This window comes from Cyanistes caeruleus, chromosome 5 (assembly GCF_971803275.1).
Source record: "Cyanistes caeruleus chromosome 5, bCyaCae1.hap1.1, whole genome shotgun sequence".
Classification (NCBI taxonomy): Eukaryota; Metazoa; Chordata; class Aves; order Passeriformes; family Paridae; genus Cyanistes; species Cyanistes caeruleus.
Genome location: NC_141705.1, coordinates 57,452,285 through 57,475,018, shown reverse-complemented (window position 1 = coordinate 57,475,018; position 22,734 = coordinate 57,452,285). Strand labels below are relative to the sequence as shown.

At 40.1% G+C, this 22,734-nt stretch overlaps 1 protein-coding gene across 12 annotated transcripts in view; it reads left to right on the top strand.

The window, feature by feature from the left end:
• The window catches only part of ZNF827 (zinc finger protein 827), a 154,941-nt gene that overhangs the window by 61,950 nt on the left and 70,257 nt on the right, over window positions 1-22,734 (top strand). For 9 of the 12 annotated variants that reach the window (XM_086889331.1, XM_086889329.1, XM_086889328.1 and 6 more), the window contains 2 exons: window positions 16,885-17,895; window positions 21,711-21,883. In XM_086889331.1, the coding sequence (XP_086745457.1) occupies window positions 16,885-17,895; window positions 21,711-21,883 (1,184 nt within the window). The remainder of the gene's footprint in view (window positions 1-16,884; window positions 17,896-21,710; window positions 21,884-22,734) is intronic. The other 3 variants (XM_086889335.1, XM_086889333.1, XM_086889334.1) reach the window with 1 other exon arrangement.

Genomic DNA, 22,734 nt, shown 5'->3' with positions numbered 1-22,734 from the left:
GCTGATAGCACAGCAGACCAGGAGAGAGAAGGTTGCACATGAGACTGATGATTTAATTGCTGTTTAGAATAAATCACATTAAAAATTAAAGGGTTACCAAGTGGTAGTGGTCTTGTAATAAGTGGTGTAATCAGCAGTTTCAGTAAATGAAATCAGGTTCCAAACCTTTGCACTGTTTCTTTTATTTGGGGTGCTCTCACTAGGGTAGAAATAACATTTTTGAAGCAAATCAAAGCCAAGCGACTGTCATCACCCCTTCGAATTCTGCATGGCCCTGCCCCAAGGATTCTCTTCCTCAAGAAGGGTTTGTAGCTCTGCTGGCCCTCATCTGGGGTTTGCAGCTTGGATATAGTTTTCTTCTGTTGCAAGGCTTTCTATGCTTTTCTAGGCAGGCGCAAGAATTCTCTCCTGCATTGTCTCAAGTTTTATCTGAAAGTTTCTGAAAGCGAAAAGACTTGGCACAAGCTCGCTTTAAAATTACAACTTCATATCTTGAATGAATGTTTTGGACATGTCCTGAATCTCTATGCCTGTTAGATTTTGTATCAGGGCAAGTAACTTTTAGAAAAATGTGTTAAAAGAGCTGCTGGTTTTACTAAGTGTGTATTTAGCTTAATGAATAATCCTCATGTGTGACTTTAATGAACGCAGATTCTTTGTAAGCTTCTAGACTTCACTTTGATTTGTGTAGTAGGACAAATAATTACTCATCTCAAAAATTAAAATACTAACAGATCTTCCTCGACTAGATGATCATTATCTGGAGTGCAAAGTAAGGAACAGAGAGGGTGGCAGACTAGAGTATTTAGACAGCAGCTGGTGGTGTAGCTGTGTTTGCATGCTTTCCTGAAGCACAGCCAGAGTCTCTGCCTTTATAAAATACTGTGCCAAATCTAGACCTGGCAACTAATGACCGAGGACCCATTTCTTTATGTGCTTGGAGCAGAACTTCCTCTTATCTACCTTTGTGTTTCTGTCACTTTGAGCCCATGAAGAGCCCTCCTCAGGCATCAGAGTAAGCATAACAGCCTAGAGCTGCTCCAATTTCTGCTGCCTCCAGGCTCTCACCCTGCTCCTCATTCTGGAAAGGAAAGGCTGACATAATCCTTTTGTCAATTCTTCGTTGCCAAAGGGAGTTCTTTGCACAGCAAATAACTCTGAAGGGAGCTCTTCTGCCCACCTTGAGGTACTTGAACATTGCCTGTAAGACCTAAATAGGCTTCATCATAATTGTTTATATTGTCTTCCTGCACAGTGCTGTGCCACACTGAGATAACAAAGCAAGCTCTAAATAAGCTGCCTTGTGTACAGGAGGCTGTTATCACAGCAGTGTGCCCAGGTTAATTCAGCTCTACTACTTGTGGGTATACTCCAGCTGGCTCAGATATCACCACATAGCACTGCGTTATTTAGTATGGACACACTCCCAGGAGATTCAGAGTTGTTGTCTTTGAAGGCTTTTACTGGCCTGTGTAAAAGTTGTTGGTAAAGCCCACAGAGTTTTCAGCTGAAAAATGCTCTTTGGAAAAATAAAATCAAATTCCACCAGCACTGTCACACCTGCTTGTTTGTTCAGCAGAAAAAGCCATGAATGAATTGAACATTGGAAACGTGAAACTTTCTCTTCACTTTTAGCTATTCCTCTTTATCTAAATTTTATGTGGATTTTTAGGCAGAATATCAAAATAGATTGCTGTCATTTCTGGTATATCTGTCCCCTAAGTAGCCATAGCAGTAGTTTCTTCTACTGGGAGTTTGGCAATTCAAAATCCTAAATTTCTTCAAAATAAGATAAGGTTTGAAGAATGTCTATTTCTAATTGAGTGCTTGCACATTAATTATGTGACCTCTGAATTAAGGTTGAAAGCTGAGGTGTAGTGCCTAAAACCATGTGTCTGGGAGTGAGCAGTGCTTATTCTGCTGTATCTCTGTGCCTGTATGCTCTCTTACCACTATGAGTAGCTTCCTAATCCTCTCTTATTTGGCTTTGCTTGTTAACCCCAAGCAATCCTCTCAGGGACAGAGAAAGCAGCTGTCTTTGGTAACAAACACAGCATGACAAAACAAACACTTCTTCAAACTTCTCTTAGGTACCTCACCATAACATCATCCTTGTGGGAGGAATGAGGAACTCAGGGAATATAATTTACCATGTTTTAATCTGACTTTGGGAGAGAGGAAAAGGTTAATTTATAGGCAAATACATTCCTGTGACATGTACAGGAGGGAATAATTTCAGTATCTGAAATCTAAACTTTTTGGTTTTGAACTAGTTGGAAGGCTAATGAAAACAAAACACCTCAGGTGACTAATGGGGCAGAGTAAAATGGTAAATGAGGAGCCCATTATTTACCAGAAATTGAGCAGGAGAAGTTGCTTATAGCAAAAATAAACAGAAACTAGTTAAAACGAAATGGGATTTTTGTTAAAGCAGATACTCTGGTTGTTGTCACCTGCTGTGGTTGAATATTGCCATCCACACAGTTTGTGAGCTCCTCCTTTTGCTTTGTGACCTCTTCATAGGGGTTGTGAGCACAGTAGGGATAATTACAGGCACTATAGCACCTTGATCTGAGGCTTCATCTGAGAAGAGAACATCTAAATGTTCTGTTTATTGCCACCTGCATATTAAGATGACAGGGATTTCTAGTTGACTTTGTTGTTTCTTTATTGATTCCTGGAACATCTTTAATAAATGTGTTCTAAAGCAACAATTTCATGTATTTTAAAAGTCCTTTTCTAAGAGTCAATGTTTTGAGTGTTTAATGTGGGTTTTTATCTTTCTGTATGTTAGTAAAAGGGAAAGTTCACAGTATTTGTTGTTGCTACCTTTCTGACTTCAATATTTAGAATAATTTAAGATGACTTCAGTGAGTTCCCTTAACATTATTTTTTAAATTGAACTTAATGTTTATTATCAGAAATGGGCAATCTCTGCAGCCTTCTTCTGATCTCCCTTGTAGTCCTAGGGTGATGCAAATGTTATGGAAGTTGCCTTGGTCCCCAGATGGAGATTCTTATTGCATGGGGATGTTTCTAGAAGAGGAATAATCCTATTATTTCATATGTCTTCATATCACTGCAGCTTGGAATAGGCTGTGAATCAGAGATGGAAAGGGTTAGAGATGAAACCACAGCTGGAATGTGTTCTGATCTACTTACTGCTAGTTAAGAGCCATTTCCAGCTGCTGCTGCTAAGCTGATCTCCAGGCTGAGGCTGGGTTAGAAAACACAAGGGACAATCAGAGCTCGTGCTGTGTTTCTCCTTTGCCAAATACCCACGTATCTCACAGGAGAGAACTTGGCCCCGCGTGTAAATCAGACAGAAGTGGTGGGATTACTGAATTTGTAGTGGTAACTATGCTTCTGAATTGAGTGGAATGAACTGCTTTTGCCAGGATGCTAGAGGGACTGGGAAATTGAGATGATGTCTTATTCATGCTCAGAGAAGGAGATAATAAGCTGCCCAAAAAAGTCAAAGTAGGCATAGGTCAGGATGTACAACAGCACATCATCTTATCAAAGTAGGCAAACACAACCAGTTCTTTGACAGTTTTTCAAACTCCAGTATGTCCTTTCTATGAAGAGCAGCCAGCCAGACACCTGCAGCAATAAAGAGACAGAGAGAATATGTTCTTCTGCCCTCCCCAGAAGCTACCTGGTTTAAACTTGTGCCTGGGAGATGAAAACCTGCCTTCAGCAAGCAAGATTTTTTCTCTTGCTATTTTACTGGTGCTGTAAGCTGAAACTGTGTTCCTTAAACAGTTTTGGATCCAAGAGTTCTAGATTGCAATGACAGAGCTGTTGGGGTATATGATGGTTGTGGGGATGCTTGGAGGCTCAGCAGGATAGTATACAGACATTAGATCTCTCTTTTTGAGTGCTTGTTTGGTTGTTGTTTTTTTTCCTTGTGGCTCAACAGGAAGTTTTCTTTAGAGAATCTTCACACCTATTGGCAAAGCTTCACACACAGCTTTTTTCAGCTTTAACCCTTGTATAGTAAAAGTACATTGGTGGGATGCATTTTTCTTCTTTTTCTCTTTCTTCAAGAACACTTGGGGTGTAATCACTGCTTTTATCACTAATAATTCTCTTTTTCACCCTTTGCTAGTCAGTATTTATGATAAGCTTTCTATGCCAGCTGAAGAAGATTGGCCAGGAAAAGGTAGGAAAGTAGAGAAAGAAATAACCATTTTTCATTTTGGCAATAGCAATACTATATCAGTGTCACACCCTGAATGCTATTGGTGGTTTCAGAAGTTAATAGAAAGAGAAGTTATTTGGAACTGATTCAAGAGAAGATACAAAATGCCTTTGAGCATTGGAGAGGAGAGGAAAAGTAAAGGTTGCCATTTGTATCATCCCTGACATTTTTGGCCTGGCTTAGGAAATTAGAGACAATAGTCGTGGAGAAGGCAGATCAGAAATACCATGCAGGACTTCTGATTACCCTTACAGCCAAATATCTCCTGAATTTCTGTTTTCTGTAGCAACAGTAAGACATCAGAAAGTGCTCTCAAAGATCACCTTGTGCATGAGAGACAAGGAAATTCTGTTTCCTCCGCATTTGTTGGTTGTGTACAGTGCATAGGAGTACAAGCCAGAGAGTTAACCTGCTGTCCTAGGCACATATGACCAAACAAAAAATAGTTTAAGCCTAAAAGAGAGCCTGTTTTCTAGTTAGGTGCTGTAGGAAAGATACACTTAATAGGTTATTGGGTAAGCTGAGTTAAGTTATTGAGGCTGAGCATCTGTAGAGCAGTTGTCCCTCAGAGGAGCAGTGGTCAGTGGGGAAAAAGTTAGAAAACATACTGCTTTAAATGACTAGATGTGTTCTGGACGCTGCTGTGTGTTTTGCAGCACAGCTGAAAACTTCTAATAGAGCTTTCCTCAAATATTGAAGCTGTGCTAGGCTTACATCAGCCTGTACCTGTACAAAACCTGGTCACAGTTTGTCACCTCTCAATTTCAAAACTTGACTATATTTTTGAAGAGATACAGGAAACCAGTTTTATTGCACACTCCTTTGTGTTTAATGACTTTGTGTGGAGAAAGAAGGATGATACGTATAATTATTCTTTTGGTTTCAGCAAAAGTGCAAATAGTGCATTAGCTATTTTCTGTTCTCCTGTTCTGGGAATCTCTTGCTATTACCAGTGAGAGAGGAGGTATGGAAAGGGAAATTTTACCTGGGATCTTGTGCATCTACCTTGCCTTAGGTTTAATATTCTATTTTTAGCCCAAATTAGCTCACTGGCAAGAACCATGGCCTGTAGATTTTTGACACTCTTCTGCCACCTGTGAGAATTGGACTGTTCTTAAGATTCCCACCAGGGGCACTGAAGCAGCTCTGCCTTGAAGATGAAATCAGTAATTGCAGTGCTTCAGTAATATTTGCTTGTCATTACCTTCCTCTGTACATTAAAGGTTTCTCCCTATTTTATAGACATGCATGGCTTGGGGAGGAAGGTGGTTTAGACCTCATAGGAGGAGTTAAGGAGGCTGGGAACCTCCTGCCCTGTTTGTGCTCAGCCAGGCAAGGAGCAGTGATGGAGAGACAGCAGCTGCTCTTGCTGTGATGTTCAAGTGGGCTGAGGGAGCTCTGAGGGTCCTACACAGAGCCAGAGTTAATGTGGAACCAGCAGCCTCAAATAATGACAGCAAGAGAGCTTTATTTTCTGGAGCTATCACTTTGGTATTTAGAAATGTTTTTTAAACAAGCCTGTTGTAATCTTGTTTATAGCAATTAAGGATTTGCTAGTAATTTAAATAGTTGGTTTTGGCAATGTGCAGGTCGTCTTCTTATAAGTATTGCTAATGTCAGGTTGAAAACATTTACACAAGAATAAAAGTCGAGGAAGCAGGTAATTGACTGATTTATCAACCTTAGCAGACAATTTTTTCTGATACATTGTGGTGGCTATGGTAAATTTACTCTGGATTGCTTAAGGGCATTATCCTATATGGTGTGTACAACACACGAGGGCAACTCCTTGGAATGAATGGGTGAAGGAGCAGGTAATCAGCCAGCTTGGTTTTGGTGCCTCAATTAGCCTTTTGGTCAATGGCTTGTCTCCTAGGAAAGTTGGGAATTGCTATGCACAGCTCAGAACATAGGTGATTTACAGCTTTTTCATGGAGGTTTTAGATCAATTTTAGTCTTTCAGGTAATGAGAGAACTTTTGTAAACTTATGGCCATTCCCAGGCCATAATGCCAAATTGCAGGATATTTTAGCACAGTTGTGGTCAGGGAATTATTTATTTTTGTTGCAAATTGTCTGTGTACAACAAAGCAGTATGTTTGAACATTATACTCACTTCTTTTGCCAGCTGCATTGACGCTTGCAACTTCTCCTCTGCTTCCTTTCCACCTGCAAGGGCAACTAAAATCATGTTGCTGTGGTGACCCTGTCAGTTTTAGATGAGAAGACACAATAAAATGAGTTACAGCTATTGAGGGTTAATCAGTGGTGCAATAATCTGTAGCACAAATGGATCACTTTGTTCGTGGCTGTTGTAAGTTGTGAGGAATATTTGAGAATTCCTGTGCCTCCTTTTTTTTTTTTACTGTTGGGGTTGTGACTGCTGAGGTTTGCAGTGAATTTCAGGCAATGAAGATGCATTTTGTCGCAGTAAAGAGTTGAGACAGCTATCACTGCAACTGGTTCTGGGGAGGTCGCAGGTCAGGGGGAGGCCTTAATTAAGATGAATTGTTGGCTGATGAAGGCACTCAGTAAGAGCAGGCAGTTTATAGGTGTAGCTCAAGACCAGAGAATGCAGGTATGCAAAATATAGCACCACCAATTTTATGTTACCAGGTTAAATGAAGATTAGAAAGCAAAGGTTTCCTGTGGTTTGTTGGTTTTTGGTTTTTTGTTTGTTCAGTTTTTGTTTTGTTGTTGCTGGATTTTGGTTTGTTTTGGGCTGTGTTTTTTGGTGGTTTTGGTTTTTTTTTTGGCACCTAGAAGATACAAAATATGACCTAAGAAACTGTAGTATTCATAATTACTTCAGTTTTGGTATGGAGGCTTCTGTGACCGAGAACTGAACTACCAGAAAGCACGTAGCCATTTGGAAATGAGTAACTGAGCCTCTGTTTTGCAGCTAGACTATGTTTAAGATAAGGTCGTTTTGGGTTTCTGATTAGAATTTCCTAGTAGACACACCAGTTCTGTGTTCCACAAGCAACTTCTTAAAGGTTTCATTAATGACCTGCCAAAGGATTAAAATCTTATTCATGGAGTTAGATGTTACTGAAGGATGGCTTTAAAATATTATGGGTTCCTATATTGAATATTTTGCATTCATGTAATTCTCTCACAATAATTTGATCTAGGGTGGAAACTAAAATTCTCCTATTGGGACTTTTCTGGTTGTAGCCAGATTTTGCAAATCGTTTGCTAGAATTGTTTGAGATTTCATTTTCATTGAAGACACATATTATGAAATTGTGTAATATTTTCCCTCCTTTATGAGACAGGCTGACATGATAGGTCTTGCCTCTGTATGCTAAAGATAAGAGAATAATCTTTGGCTCCTCTTATTTTGGAGGTGCCAGCCTATTATCATTTGGTGGTGCCTCTTATCATTTGGTAGTTGATGTTTTCTCACTGCAGCAGCCTATTGAGTTGGACATCTATCTAGAGCAAAACAAATGAGCAAAGTAAATTTTGGCTAACTAAAAACAATTTTAAGCAATATTTAAGCTTCTTTATAACAGAAGGTAGAATTTTTGATTGCTGTGTTGAGCTTTACATGTAGGTGGCAAATGTTCACTGATGTTAAGGATACACTGCCATTCCAGGTGCAGGGAATCTCTCTGGATAGACTTGCACATGAACCATTTGAACCACCACAGATTATTAATACTGTTTTCCATTTCCAGCAGAGCTGTGGGAATAACAGTGGAACTCCCACACATACAGTTTTTCCTCAACTTTATAATAATCTGAGTCAAAAATTGATATCGTAGCTGGTTTTAAAAGACACAGGGAAGCCTGAAATTCCTGATAAGGGACTTTAATCTGGCTCAGAAGTTGCTGCCTAAAAATTGTTTGGTTTTATAGAAAATGGTTTATCATCTTCTCTGTTTACATCAGGAAGAAGAGGTGTATTCCTTTGATATGTTAACGTACCAATTCCAGATTTTCAGTTCCATATTCCTGTAGTGTATAAGTCAGTCTGATCGGTATCTTGTGCTTTATGAAACGTGTGCCCAGCCTCAGCTACAGGTTATTATAGGATGCTTGTAAGGGCCTGTGGAAGAAACTTACAGTAAGTCTGGCTGTGGTATTTTGCTCAGCCTCCATAAAACTGTTGCACGAGCATTGGGAACATAAAATAGCTTTTGCAAGGAACATGATTCTCTATTGTTTTACTGACACTTCATGTGTTTTATGAACCTGTCTTGGGGCTACTAGGCAGTCTTTGCAGTGTAAGCTGACCTCAGAAATATTTGTTTCTTCTGAAAACCTCCATCATAAAATTCAACCGTGTTTGTATACCTTCTCTCCAGGTATTCTGTGTGTTGATCACAGAATCACAGAATGGGTCAGGTTGGAGGGGACCATGGTGGGTCATCTGGTCCAACCTCCCTGCTCAAGCAGAGTCATCCCAGAGCACATGGCACAGGGTTGTGTCCAGATGGTTCTTGAATATCTCCAGAAGGAGAGACTCCACACCCTGTCTGGTCAATCTGTTCCAGCGCATGGTTCCTGCACACCTCATATTCAGGTGGAACTTCCTGTGCATCAGTTTCTGCAGTTGCCTCTTGTCCTATTGCCCAGCACTACTGAGCAGAGCCTGGATCCATCTTCTTGACACCCCTTCCTTTGGATACTTTTACACCTTGATGGTCCCTAATTCATTGTTTCTACTCAAGGCTGAATGGGTCTGAGTTTCTCAGCCAGTTCTTGTAAGAAAGACGCTCCAGTCTCTTAAATGTCTTTGTAGCTGTTTCGGAGCCCCATGTCTCTCTTGTACTGAGGAGCCCAGAACTGGACATAGCCTTCCAGAAGTGCCTCAGCACAGAGTAGAGTAGAGTAGAGTAGAGAGTAGAGAAGGCAGGATCACCTCCCTGGTGATCAAGTTGGGTCAAGTCAGCTGATGGAAGCTTTTTGTGCAGGCTGTTCTTTTGTGGTGCATCTCTTGAGAGATAGTCTTCAAAAACATTCCCCTCCTCTAAGGCTGTGTGTGTTCTGTTCTGTTTCACATGCACACCTCAAGTTCTTCAGCTTACTGGACCTGAAATACTGGCAAAATCCAGCTAGAATCAACTAATTCTAAATTATAGTAAGCAAATATCATACATGTATTATTATACACTTGTACTATTTATATGTAACGTTGCTATTTATTACTTTATCAGACATAGTGCTCTGCCCTCCTACTTTCGTGGTTGCTGATTACTGTGCCTCACTGTTAAGATACTATTTCTGGGTCTTTATAACTCCTCTCAGAAAGATGCTGCCTACCAGTCATAGAGAAGAGGGTTTTTTTTTAATTACGATCACAGTTTTTGGGGGCCAAGACAGCTACAGATGTCTCAGATTATTCTTCTGAAGAAGTCTGCATGACATTAATTCCTGTGCCCATCCTGAGTGCGCAGGCCAGCTCTTCCCTGAGAGATGTAGTGTTTTGAGATTTGGGATGGGAGAGAGAGTCCTCAGTTGGTTTTTCACTAACAAGACATGATGTACTTTGCACCCCACAAGATTAGAGGATATAGGTGGCTCAGATTGTTGACTCCACCTGTTTTCTCATTCCTGTCTCCTTTGCATAATTTTTTTTTTTTCCTTGACAGAGTGAGTAGTTTTCTGCCAAATTAATGAGTTGAATTGGCTGATGAAGCAGTCAAACAAAAGAGCAAATATAAGGGAGGGTACAGGGCCACCATTTCTGTTGGTCTTGAGCTTTTGTCACCTCACTGCACTGTAAGGTGATGTCTGTTCATTTGTAGATTAAAATATCTGAGTCCCAGTAGAAGCAAACCTCCTTAAACAGTAATCCCACAGATACGAAGTAAAACTTCCTGCCTAGAACAGAAGAATAGCTAATCTTTCTTGGAGGCAAGATGTCAAACATCCATCATTCTAGGAGTTCTCTTTTGAACTTGCTGTTGGGGGAGATCAGGCTTGTCTTTGTAAGGTCCTATCTTGTGGTCTGTCCACCAGCCCTGAGAACCTTCAACAAGTAGTGACAGCTCTCCTCAAGAGAAACCATGTGTTTGTCTCCTTCCATGGATGCTTCCTAGTAAAGAAAGGAACTTTTTGGCAGCTAATGAAACCCGCTTGGCACATTTATTTATTCTGGGGCTTGTGGCTGAAAGTAGAAGGCCACTGCCTCTGTTTCCCATCTACCACAATTTTCCTCTCCTTTGAGGGAAAGGAAATAAAAGTAGTTTTATGTTGTCTGTGAAAAGCTTTTTCAGTAATTTGTCCTGATTCCCTTTTTCCTTAGGAGAGTCCATCACTCCTGGATTCTGCCTCTGAGAGGAAACTGAGGCGTTGTACATGCATTTTGATAATCTATGGCTGTCTAGCAGTTTAAAAACATGAATGTGTAATATTTGGGCATATTCAATTGTTTGTGTGTATAGGCAAAGCATCTGGAAGAGTTCTAGTTACTGCAAAATAATTAACATTCTCTAATCTTTTTTTGGCCCCGAGTTCTTTTTCAAAAAAGCAGTACTAGGGAAATTGTTAGGTGAGTATTCTATTTTTTCAAAGTCACTTTAAGTTAGGGATAAAAGTAGGGAATGTATGCCCTGTCTTTAAAAGCTGTGCCTTCTTTTTCCCCTATCCTCCTTCCCTCCAGTTAGGAAAATCGTTATCTTGGAAGATGTGGAGATGAAATACAGAGTCCTACCCAGGGCTTCTTTCCCTGTCTAATTGTATGAGTATTTTCACATAACCTAAACACAGAGAAGGACAGAACAGAAGAGCTGTGGCTTTTTGGCAGATCCTTCTTGCAGCTGTGCTGCTCTCTTTAGGTCAGCCTGCAGCAGAGAAATCTGGTTCAAGCACTAGCAACACTACTAAACCATTTTATGAGAAGGTCAAGAGTTGAATAATCATCCTGTTGATAAGGGGTAAGCCAGAAATTCCATTCAAAGAGGACGGTGACTTCCTGTGCTGCTTACCTATTAGAGGTCACAGAAATCATGAAGAGAAAATGGGAGACCAATGGCATTCCAGCACATGACTATGCAACTGTGACTTTTATGTCTTATTTGTGGCTGTAGATATATTAAAAGGATTTAAGGCAGGCCTTTGCATTTTTATTAAAATCATTATTTTCTAGCAAACATCCCTATGGAAAAATCAACACAGCTGCTGTTCTGGATATGTACCCTCATCAGTTGTAGCAGTAAAGGCTTTTTAGAGGTGGAGACTGTGGGGTGTTGGTGCACCTTGTGCCCAGCTTCTTGGAGGTAGTCTTACAGCACACACATCTGCATGGTTTGGTGTGTGTGGGAACCCATAAAAGTTGTTCAGCCCAAAGATATTACATTCACCTTTTTTTTTTTTTTTTTTTTTTTTAATTTGAAATGCTTAAAATTCAGCCTGAATACCAAAAGGGTAGTTTGTAGGCAGGCAGCTAGACTGAGCAATTTATGTAGGATACCACAGAATAGGCTTTCCAGATATGACTGTCATTTTTATGTCTGTGCCTTCTGGTTTCTATAGTACCTGATTGTGAAATCAGCAAGGGCTTATGTGCAGCTGACACCCAGAGAAAATGTGAATTAGAAAGTGATGTGATATTAGTAAGTGGTCTCTTGTAATTATTCTTGACCTTTGCTAAAGTGATGTGCTTACACAGTTTACCTTAAGATATCCATTGTATTTGGTCCTTAGCTCCTTCATTCTTTTCTCCTCCATATTATCTGGTCTGCAGAGGTAAGATGGCAACAAGGGGAGCCTGTGCTGATTTTGAATTAACAGCCACCATGTGATGGGAAAACTTGTCTTATTTGGATATGATGGTGATGACAAGTCATGATGGAACCTGGGTTACAGCAGGAGAGGGTATCCTGAACTGAACTGCCAGGACAGTGAATTCTATCATCATGGCCTGATTCCTTAGTCCTCATTTGAGGGTTCTAAGAAAATCAGCAGGGAACAAGAGAACCCATTTTGGAGGCTGGATATGAGCATTCCAGTTCACTATCTGTCTCACCTCTCCTTGTCCATGACTGATTAAAAGCCTTTACAGTTATCCTTGCATTCTTGATTGTTGGCTGTTTGTTCTCTTCACTCTTTCCACTTTTCTTGCTATCACTGATAAGTCACCCAAGGCTAAGTCCTAGCTTGCTCAGGTATTGTCCCTGCCTTATTTTTGATGCATCTGCCTATTTACTTGGCCTTAAACTGATTGCTCAACCGAGCCAGTGTTTCCGCAGAACTCCTCTTGGATGGCTTCCTGCTTCATTTAAGTTTAATGCGTTCTTTTAAATTCTTTAGGTATCTTTGCAGAGCTCCTCGGTTCCCTAGTGTAAAGCTATCACTTAATCCTAGCTCTTTCAGAAGGCCTAGGTACAGTGTTCAGTGTAAAATAATCCAAAGGATGGTTTATGGTAGGTGCCAGAGATGAAATGATAGAGTTGTTGGGGCAGCAATTTAGGAAGATGATCAGGTTGTCAAATGGACAACAATTGTAATTGCAACTGTATATAGATTGACACAAAGTTGAATGATCATATCTGAAATCCTTATACAAATCAGGGTAATTGATATCAAGATAATAAAGATGAGGTTTGGCTCTTCTATATCTTTAAATCTTGGTTCTGTAGGTTCCCAGTTTTTCCTTGAAATGTAAGTGCTGAAGAAAGGGCAATTTTGATTAACTTATCAGCAATTTTCCTGTGTGCATTTCTTTGAAATGCACACATGAAAATTGAAATTATTTGACTTCTACCTACTTTTGCATTTGCTTTAATTTTCATTCTGTAATCCCATCATTACAATTTCCATATGTTTCATATCATTGTAGCATATGGATTTCTGTTTTGAAGTTCTGTAATTTACTCATTACAGTGAATGATTAAAGCAGAATTTTGTTCTGCTTAACATGAAAAATCAGTCTCTGAGGTGGGTTCCTTAGCTGTAGCCTCTTCTCAGATAATTTCTAGTGTTTCAAATGGTGTTCTTTGCATCATGTTTTCACTGCCTGCGTCTTGCTCAGTAACACAACTTTGAGACTCTTCCCTTTCCTGGATATCTAACTCAGTACATTGATATTTCCCCCCCTCCAGGTCCTACAAAGTGAAGCTGTGGATCATCTCACACTTGCCACTTTCAGGAATGGCATGTGTACATTGCTCTGGGTACAGTTAAAGTTTCCAGCATTTGAAACGAGTGGCTCAGTGTATAAATCAACAAACATGTTTGTCTTTTTCAGTTTTGAGATATAAGTAGTTTGAGTAAGTTAATATTTACATTTCTATTGGCACCAGGGTCAGATTCTAATCAGCACTCTAAATAAAAGGGCAGATGGTCACAAAGTGAAATAACACACTTTGGGATCAATAAGATTTGTCTGTCAAACTGATCTCTTGAAGAGGAAAATGAACTTCTCTGTATTTGAAAACAAGCAGATGAGTTGGCGAGCGAGGGAAACTGGCTCTTCTTCAAACACTGCTTTCTGCACACATTTGTGGCTTTGCCAGAGATGGATACATGGGCAACATCAGTGGCAGCAGTCACCCAGCAGTACTTTGGTGACTTTTGTCATTGCTGACAGGAGTGGAAAATATTTTTTTGAGGCTCCTGGGTGCTGTGCGATGTGATAGTCCTGAAGCATGCAGGCTGTCTGTAATTTCCAACTGGTCCCTGCCAGTGACAAAAGGCTTGGGAAGCGGTTCTCATTTCAGGAACACTCTGGGAATCAGGAAGAAGCAGTATTGACAGGTCTTGACTCTTGAATCATGATGAGAAGCTCCATAACTGTGTTGAGAGAGAAGGGAAAAACATGTCATGCAGATTTCTGTCACAGATGCGAAATACAGCTGGAATTTCTTGACAGACGTGTGAAGGTTGGCTCCTGCTTCAGACAAACCTGATCTGGGTGACCCATGAACCCCCCTGGGTTCTGAGAGAAGGTTTTTATATAATTTCAAATCATAAAGAAGTAGTTGGATTGGGTTGATTTCTCCTGGAGTGCTCAAGCTTGTTCAAACTCACAGGCTCACAAGTCAGTGTGAATTAAAATTCTGCCCTGAAGGCCTTGACAGGCAACTTTGCTTAGAAATGAAATTGCCAGGCTTCACTGTTCTGCTTCTAAACCAATTCACCGGTGTTTAAAGGGAGACTTGACTGAGCTAGTGATAAGACACTGATGTAGGCTTTTTCAGCATTAACCTTACAGGCTTCAAATACAGTGGGCTTGATGCTGCAGCAACTGGGAATTACTGAGAAGAGGAAAATTAGAACAGTGTCAGCAGTCAGAGGTCTGGTTTCTGGCTACAGAAAGAAGCTGCACTGGTGGAAAAAAAAGTATCCTGCTGGCTTTTGGGATAGTGAGCCTGGAGAAGAAATTTGCCCTTTATTATAGAAACTGCATGTAGCTTTAAGAGGCCTTGAGTGGTCACAGGTAGATTAGCAACAGGAGAGCGATATCCTTTAGGTAACCTAGAGGAGGGAAATCCTGGGCTTTGGAGAAAGCCTTTAAATGAAGAATCTTCCTCTCCTGCAGCTCCCTGTCAATGACGTGGTGGTGGCTGCCCTTTTGTTTAGGCAAGACCAATGGGGAATGTGCATGTCTGGGAAAAGAAAGAAATTGAGGTACACAGCAAGGAACAGAGAAATTTGGGGTATAGTAAGCTGTAGATCTCTCTAAAACAAAAGTCCATTTCTTCTTGGATCCATTTACTCTAAAATATGCCTCAGACTGTAATGTTTGAGTGGCTTTTTGGGTAAAGGGAAATGCAATTCTTCCTCCCTATGAATGGATGGCCACTACAGAGACAGAGTGGGGTTTGCAGGGGAGAGGGGAGATCATTTCAACAGACAGATTAAGTGGTAGGAAGCAGGCTAGCTCTGGCTCCAGAGCTATGTAGTGGTGTCAGCTCCAGGCTCTCCGAGAGGATGTGCCTTACACTTGGTGTATCAGTTTAGACAAAGTGCCAATAAGATACTTTTTTGACTTCCAATCCAGAAATTGTTTGCATCAGGGATGAATGAGTGGATCTCTCATGTGAGTGCACCCAGCTGTACAGACATGCTCAAGTTACATTTTTAATGTTCATGGGGTGAAAAGGGAATACATTCAGTTCTCCTTTAACCTGCATAAGTGCTGGTTCAACTGATTAGCACCTCTCTCCTTTATTTGAATGTGCATGGGTACTGGCCTTTATGCACATGTTATTGCTGAGTCTGTGTTGTTAACTTTGACAGCACCAAAATAATTCTAGCTGAGAGCTTGAATGTTTGTTTGGCTTTTGTTTGTTTAGAAAAGGGAATAAGCTAACCCTCTTCTACTTGAATTACAGACCTAAGGTAACTGAGTTTATTGCCAGCTTCTAAAATATTGGTATCTTTTTTCTGAAGGGTTTTGAGTAAAAGAACTTTCTGTGAGAGACTGTGCCTCATACTCTGTATAACATAAAAAAGTCCCAAAACTTTGCTTTCAGAGTGTACATTTGTATCTCTATACTCATGATACATTTGTTTGAGGTTTTCCTCCTTAAATTCTTTGGATCAAAGCAATAATAGAAATCTAAGTTTTTATTCATTAACTTCTCTCCAAGTTTTGTAATTTGCTGGAATTAAATTGGGAATCTGGGAATAATACATGATCATAGGCACAATGCATATCACATGCAGGCTTATTTCCAGAATGTCAGTGGAGGGTTATATTAAATACTTTTGTCTTGCTGTGGTGCGATTAGAAAGATGCTTGTGCAACTTGGGACATTGTGTCTAAAAGCAAGAAATGTGAGATCTGGCAAGAGGAGATAATATGAATTTAATTCTAACAGTGCTGTTGTTCTTTACTATGCTCTGGGCAGGAAGATCTGCCAAAAAAAAAAAAAAAAAGGTCTTGGTCACATCTGTATGACTTTGAATACCTGTCAGGAAGAGGAGCAATCCAGGGTCACAGTGCTTTAAAATCTGGCAGGTCTCAGGAGAGACTCAGGTGTTTTGTAGTTACTAGAGAGGAGTCTATTTAACTGCAGTGAAACCAACACATTTTTCTTTTCACCTAAACTATGTTCTGTTTAGGATGATCTTTAAAACTTTTATTAAAGAGTGACAAATAAATAAGAACAACTAGAGTCTGTATAAGACAACGCTGTGTGTATGATGTTCCTTTCCCAAGTAGTTGGAGAGATGAGAGCTTTAGCCTGCATTCATGTATTAGTCATTGCAGTCATTATCAGTACAAATTAATTTTATTTTATTTTAGATAGGGGTCACTGCGGGATTGGTCTGAGATTTGAGTAACTACAAACCTGATCTACCTTTGAAGGCACACCTGTGCTGGCTGTACAAATACACAAGTATCCAGTAATTTCTGATCTGTAAATCCCTGCCTTACACCAGAGACTTCATAATATTTTGCAGGATGTACAGACTATGTCAATAAAGAATTGCAAGATATGAATATATATTATGTTTATATGTATTGTTGCAGTTTTAGCTGCTTTAGTTATGCAGACTGAAAGACGACAGGTTTGTCATCATTTTGTCTTCTAAGAAGGATTTACTCATTTTGAAAAGCTCTTTTTTTCTGGTCACTGAATCCAGGCTGATTCCAAGCCTGTGCACTTTAGGTGCTGGGGGACTATTCAGGAGGGTCATGCAGAGGTCAAGTATGCTTAATACTAAGAAACTGCTTTACACCGATTTGGGAATAATGCTGTTGTCCATGGTTCCACACAGATGGTACCAGACAGGAAGAAGTGGAAGGTGAGCTCAGTGAAGAAGAACGCTGGTTTGGGAATTCTTCAGAAACTCCTTCGGAAGCATCATATGGAGAAGTCCAGGAGAACTTTAAGTTGTCTCTTGAGGACAGAATACAAGAGCAGTCCACCTCCCCTGATACCTCTTTGGGAAGTGCAACACCGAGCAGCAACACAGCGGAGCTGGGACCCATTGAAAATGAGGCACTAAGAGACACTCTACAGAGCAAGGAGCACCTTTCTCCAGATGTGTCCACTCTGGGTGAAGAGGAGCCTCCAGGTCCAAACAAGCCACTGAGCAGTAACCTGAGGCGGCTCCTGGAGGCTGGCTCCCTCAAACTGGATGCTGCTGTTACAGTCAATGGCAGAGTTGAGTCCCCTGTAAATCTTGGCTCAAATATCTCCTTCTCTCCACCTGCTCACCATGCCCAGCAGCTAAGTGTGCTTGCCAGAAAGCTTGCTGAGAAACAGGAACAAAGTGACCAATACAATGCAGGAAGTCACTTTATATGGAATCAAGGTAAGTGGTTGCCAAACTCAACCACCACCTGTGGTTTGTCCCCTGATTCAGCTATCCTGAAGCTGAAAGCTGCAGCCAATGCCGTTCTGCAGGACAAATCTTTTTCCAGGACTGAGGACACGATAAGATTCGAATCCTTTTCCTCGCCTTTTAGCTCTCAGTCAGCCAGCTCCACGTTAGCAGCTTTATCTAAGAAAGTGAGCGAAAGAAGCATGACTCCTGGGCAGGAGCACCCACCTCCAGCCAGCTCTTTCCTTTCCCTGGCTTCCATGACCTCTTCAGCTGCCCTTCTCAAGGAGGTTGCTGCAAGGGCTGCAGGCACCCTCCTGGCTGAGAAGAAGAAATCACTGGTTCCTGAGGAGCCCCTGCAGCTTTCAGAGATGAAACAAGAGAAAGCAACTCCACCACAGTCTTTGGAATTACTGTTACTACCAGTCCCGAAGGGAAGAGCATCCAAACCCACTAGTACAGGTATGGACACAATTTGAAATACTAAGTAGAATGTGTTTGTTTTGCTATAGGCTTATATAACGTCTCTTCAGTGGGTCTGGATTTGTTTGATCCCATGTCTTATGAAAATAAGAAACAGATACTTTAGGTGAACAATAGAAAAGCTTTTTGAAGTACCACTTTGAGACCAAGCTGTCACAAATGTTTCCCTATTTTAAAGGTATGAGTGTACAGTTACATTTTTTTCCCCCTTTTATTCCATACAATAGTATTTTCCTCTCTTACCAAGTTTAGAATGTGTCCACAAAAATATTTAATGGAGAAGATCAAAGAATCCCTGTGAGGGAGCTCACAGTATCAGTGAGCATGTACAAAACTAGTGCTTTTGAAATATTGGACAAGGGAGAATTCTCCCTCCTGCTGTCTCTGTCACAAATGGACTTTTGTGTAATCGCTTACTACCCTGTCCTAATTTACCAGAGTATATTATTGTGTTGCCACTTTTCATTAAAATTTTTTTGCAATCCTTTGTTGTAACAAAAAAAAAAATCCAACTAAACTGCATTTCTCTAATTTGCTCAACAAGAACCATTTTACACATCTGACTTTCTTCCATCAGTTCCAGCTGTTGACAGTCAAGGAATCAGGGTTATAGGGAAGAAGAAGAAACTGTCTGGGTAACAAAAGCTTTAAAGACCTGGCAAGCCATGCAGGGGAATTTAAATGATCCATCTTCAAAACAAGGAAAAATGATTTTTCATATCTTTCTATAAAAAGTTCACATCACAGATTCAAATTTCTGGTGGAACATACGGCTTCAGATGTTGTCAGTGTTCTGCTGCAGAGGAAAAGGAAGCATGGCAGGTATCTTCACAAGATGCACAAAGTAGTTTTATCAGGCTGAGTTCTATCAGGAGTACTAGCCTGGCTGCATAGGTGTAGCAAGCCATGGTACAGATATGAAGCCTGACATGGATGTTGTGTCATTTCCTTGCTGTTTTTCTGGCCTAACCTCTTTGTTTAGGGATATCCTGAGGCCTGAACTGTCCCTGTGCAGCTCTGTCAACACTCATGGGTTAGAAGCTATAGGATAGATAGCAATGCTCATCCCTCCCTTGGAATAGGAGGGAGAGGGATGCAATGAGTTACAGCCAGTATCAGTTTTTGCTCTGTTATACATGTGTTCTATAAATGTTTTACTGCTGTGTTTTGCCAAGGCAATTAAAGTGGCAAACTATTCTTGGCACAGGCCTGTCCTAAGGTTTTCATTAGTTTGATGAAGTCCTTCTTGCTATAACATAAGCTAAAAGCTGAATGTGTACATTTGCCATGAAAATAAATGTTACACATTCATGATTCCTTTTTCTCAGAAAACCTAATGGCACTAAAAGATGAAAAAAAAAGTATATAATGCTTTATCTTTTTGTGTCTGTCTGGTTGTTCCTGGAGACTTTTTTTGTCTTGTTCCCAAAGAGGTGTATCTTTTCCCAGCAGGTATAGCTTTAGAGGTCTTTTTCCCTGCTCTCATACTTTGAACCTTTAATGCATTGATGAGTTTGCTTTGCTGTTACGAATCTGATTAACTTCCCCACCAGCAACATGTAGCTTTGGTTATGAGATCAATACTCAGTGAGATTAATTAGATGTAAGTAAGGAGCAGCAAAGATGGAGGCTATTTAAAGAGGACAAAGTTAATAACAAGAGTATGCCTGCTGCTCTTTTGTCCACCGTGTTGAGCTATTTGCTCAGAGTTATTTCAGGCAAGAAGCTGGAGCCATGGCTTATCAGAGTGTAGTTGCCTCTGAAATGGCATGTCAGGCTTGGTCAACCTAATCATTACTTGCATTTTTATTATAGTAAATTGGTACAGAGGAGGCTAACTTTTCTATCTATCTGTTAATATTGCCAGTTTTATAAACTACTCACACATTTGGGATGAAGTTGAAAAGAAAGCCTGGAATATCTCTTAAATTCTGATTGCTTTGAAAGGGTGTGGGTGACAGACACTTCTTCTACTGACTGGATACTTATTTGGTGTAACTTAATGCCTGATGCTTTTTTCCCAAAACTCCTTTAGGAAGCACTGGCTGATCCTCTCCTCACTGGAGTAACATTGTGATATAAAATAGACATCAATATAAACAAAGAAAAGCTGAAACCCCTGATTTTCTTCTCATTCTGAACCTTATGCAGTATAGAGCTAACATGGTTCAGCTTTGGAGCACACTGGTACAATTCCTGAGTAACACTAATTGTCATTGTTATTGGTGAAGTCACATGCATTTATCCCACTTGTTTGCATATTTTGTAATGTGCTAGATCACCGTTGATTCAGCTTGATTGCAGATTTATTTTTAAGGGGGTCAAAACTAGGTAATACCTTCTTAAACGTTTCTCTTCTGGGGCTGAAGAAAAGATGTGATAGAAGGAAAAGAAATTATAGATAAAAAAGATACCCATTTATTTTTTCTGTGGTTTGTTTCTCTCCTGCCTTTTGTGAAGAAAAAACTAAAAATATTTTAAAACAAACATAAGCAGCTATGACATTGGTTTTAGCCTACTCTTTAGAGAGGCAGAGAAGGGAGCAATTTGATATTTTAAGTGTGATAGAATATTTTACAAGGAGAATTTCTGAACTTGCCATAGTACATGCTTTGACATTGTGTCCCTTTCTGTACTTACATAATGACTCCCTAATCAGTTGAATTACAGTGGTTTTGTTTCCTACTTGATAGCAAGAATTGTATTTTGGGATATGACAGATCTTTCTGAAGGTTTTTATCATTTAATTCCTCATCAAGGGAATTTGATGTTTGCTATATTCTTATCAGTGATAGTAATGAGATTAAATAGTCTGAGAGAATTTTTGAATAGCAAGATGCACATTGCTGAGCTCTGGATATTTGAAAACAGTCTTGTCTTTTACAGTGAGGAAAAGGACATTCAGTTCCACTGTAATAGTAGGCCTTTCTTTATAATAATGAGAGGAAATTGTTGTGAGAGGTTGGATGGATGCAAGGTTAGTTGTGCAAAGTCAGCAGCAAGAAATTTCTCTCTCCATCAACCTTGTGATGGTTCTGCACTTGAAAGTCTAACCATATTTTCCTGATCAATGCCACCAAATCCTTTTTTAGGTGAACTGGGCAGTAAAGCAGAGTGCAGACATTTAGGAAAGCAGTAGATTTAAAGCCCTGGCAATTAGAGGAGCAGAAGGAAACCTATGACCTGAAGACCTTTGATGGCTGATGCTGCAGCAGTATCTGCTTGAGCCATAACTAAACAATTTCAGCAGCAGGACTTCCGAAGCCTTTCAGTTCTAGTATTAAATATATCTGCTGTGCAATACCACCATGCATTTCAGTTAAGTTGTGGATTCTTCTGTGCTTTATATCCTGCTTCCCTGCTGGCTCACCATCAGATGTGGAAATTGATCATTTTTTAACAGTTATGCATATTTTCCATACTCTGCTACAACTAGCCCTTGATAGGAAATGAAGCTGAAAAGTGATGATTATGAGAGGCATTCATCTCAGTGCAGTTAAATTATAAGGAACATTAGGACCCAGGTGAGAGAGAGTAGCATCCTCTACTGATTAGTGAAAGGAAGTTTGGGGAATTAACCTTTATAAATTATGGTGACCTTTGTCACAGGGATAATAACTAGGGGGAAAAAGTATATGCAGGAGGGAATGGAATCTTCATGTACCTGTTGTTGTTTAACTGATGTCGCTTTACAGATGAAACTCTAGCATTGAGAAATGATATCTGGAGTATGTTTACAAGGGGAAAGTATTTGACAAGTGGCTGTAAAGGATCCTCTTTTTCTTCCTTCTAAGCCTCTGAAGAAGAAGGGGGAAAACCTTTCCAGTGTCCCATCTGTGGTTTGGTTATCAAGAGGAAGAGCTACTGGAAACGGCACATGGTGATTCACACGGGTTTGAAGAGCCATCAGTGCCCACTCTGTCCTTTTCGCTGTGCACGCAAGGACAATCTCAAATCACACATGAAGGTAAGGGAAATCTTTACTGACAATCAAAATTCTCAAATCATCAGTCAGAAACTGAGAGTATAACAAAGCTATTTCATTTGCATTTGCAATAACAAAATTTCCCTAGTTGTACTACAAATGATGCCTGTACTTAAGTAAAGAGGCCATAAAAAGGAAGAAAGAAATTTTATTCCATTTCTTGCCTTTCCATTTTATGCAGTGTGGAAACTGCCTTGGGTTATGTCAATTGGGTGCAGCACAAGCTGTCTGTGGCTGTGTTCCAGACCTGGAGCCACCAGAAGCTGCAATGTTGGTTAGAATGACACAGTTACAAGTGACACAAAGCAAATCCTATCGGTGCTTCTCCCAGGATGCCAACTAATAACCCTGCATGCCAGTGTCTCACTCTAAGTGGGCAAAGCAACTTGGCTAGCTCTAGCAGGGATGTCTCCATTGCTTTCTACAGACAGGCCTGCAGTTTCAACTTTTTTCTTGCTGTAGCTTATAACTGCAGGCATTTCAGCAGTGAATGATCCAAAACAAAATGAATGATAGATTATGCTGTAATATTTTGTTTTCAAGTTTAGAGCATATTTTTAATTCAGCCTAAGTTTTGGGCTCAAGCTGAAGATGACCTTCTGAAGGAAGCAACATCTGTACTGATAAAGAAAAATATAAAAGTGAGAAGAAACTGATTGTCTGCTTAGCTGAACTTCTACATGGTTGCAACACAAAGTGCTGAGTCTTGGAAGCTGTAGAATATTATTGAGGAAGTTAAAATGGTACCTGTCCTCTTAGCTCTTTGATTAATAAGCTGAAGTGAAAACATTTCCCTTGTTAATGCAGTTGAGTTTTATAATAATAGTGAAAGG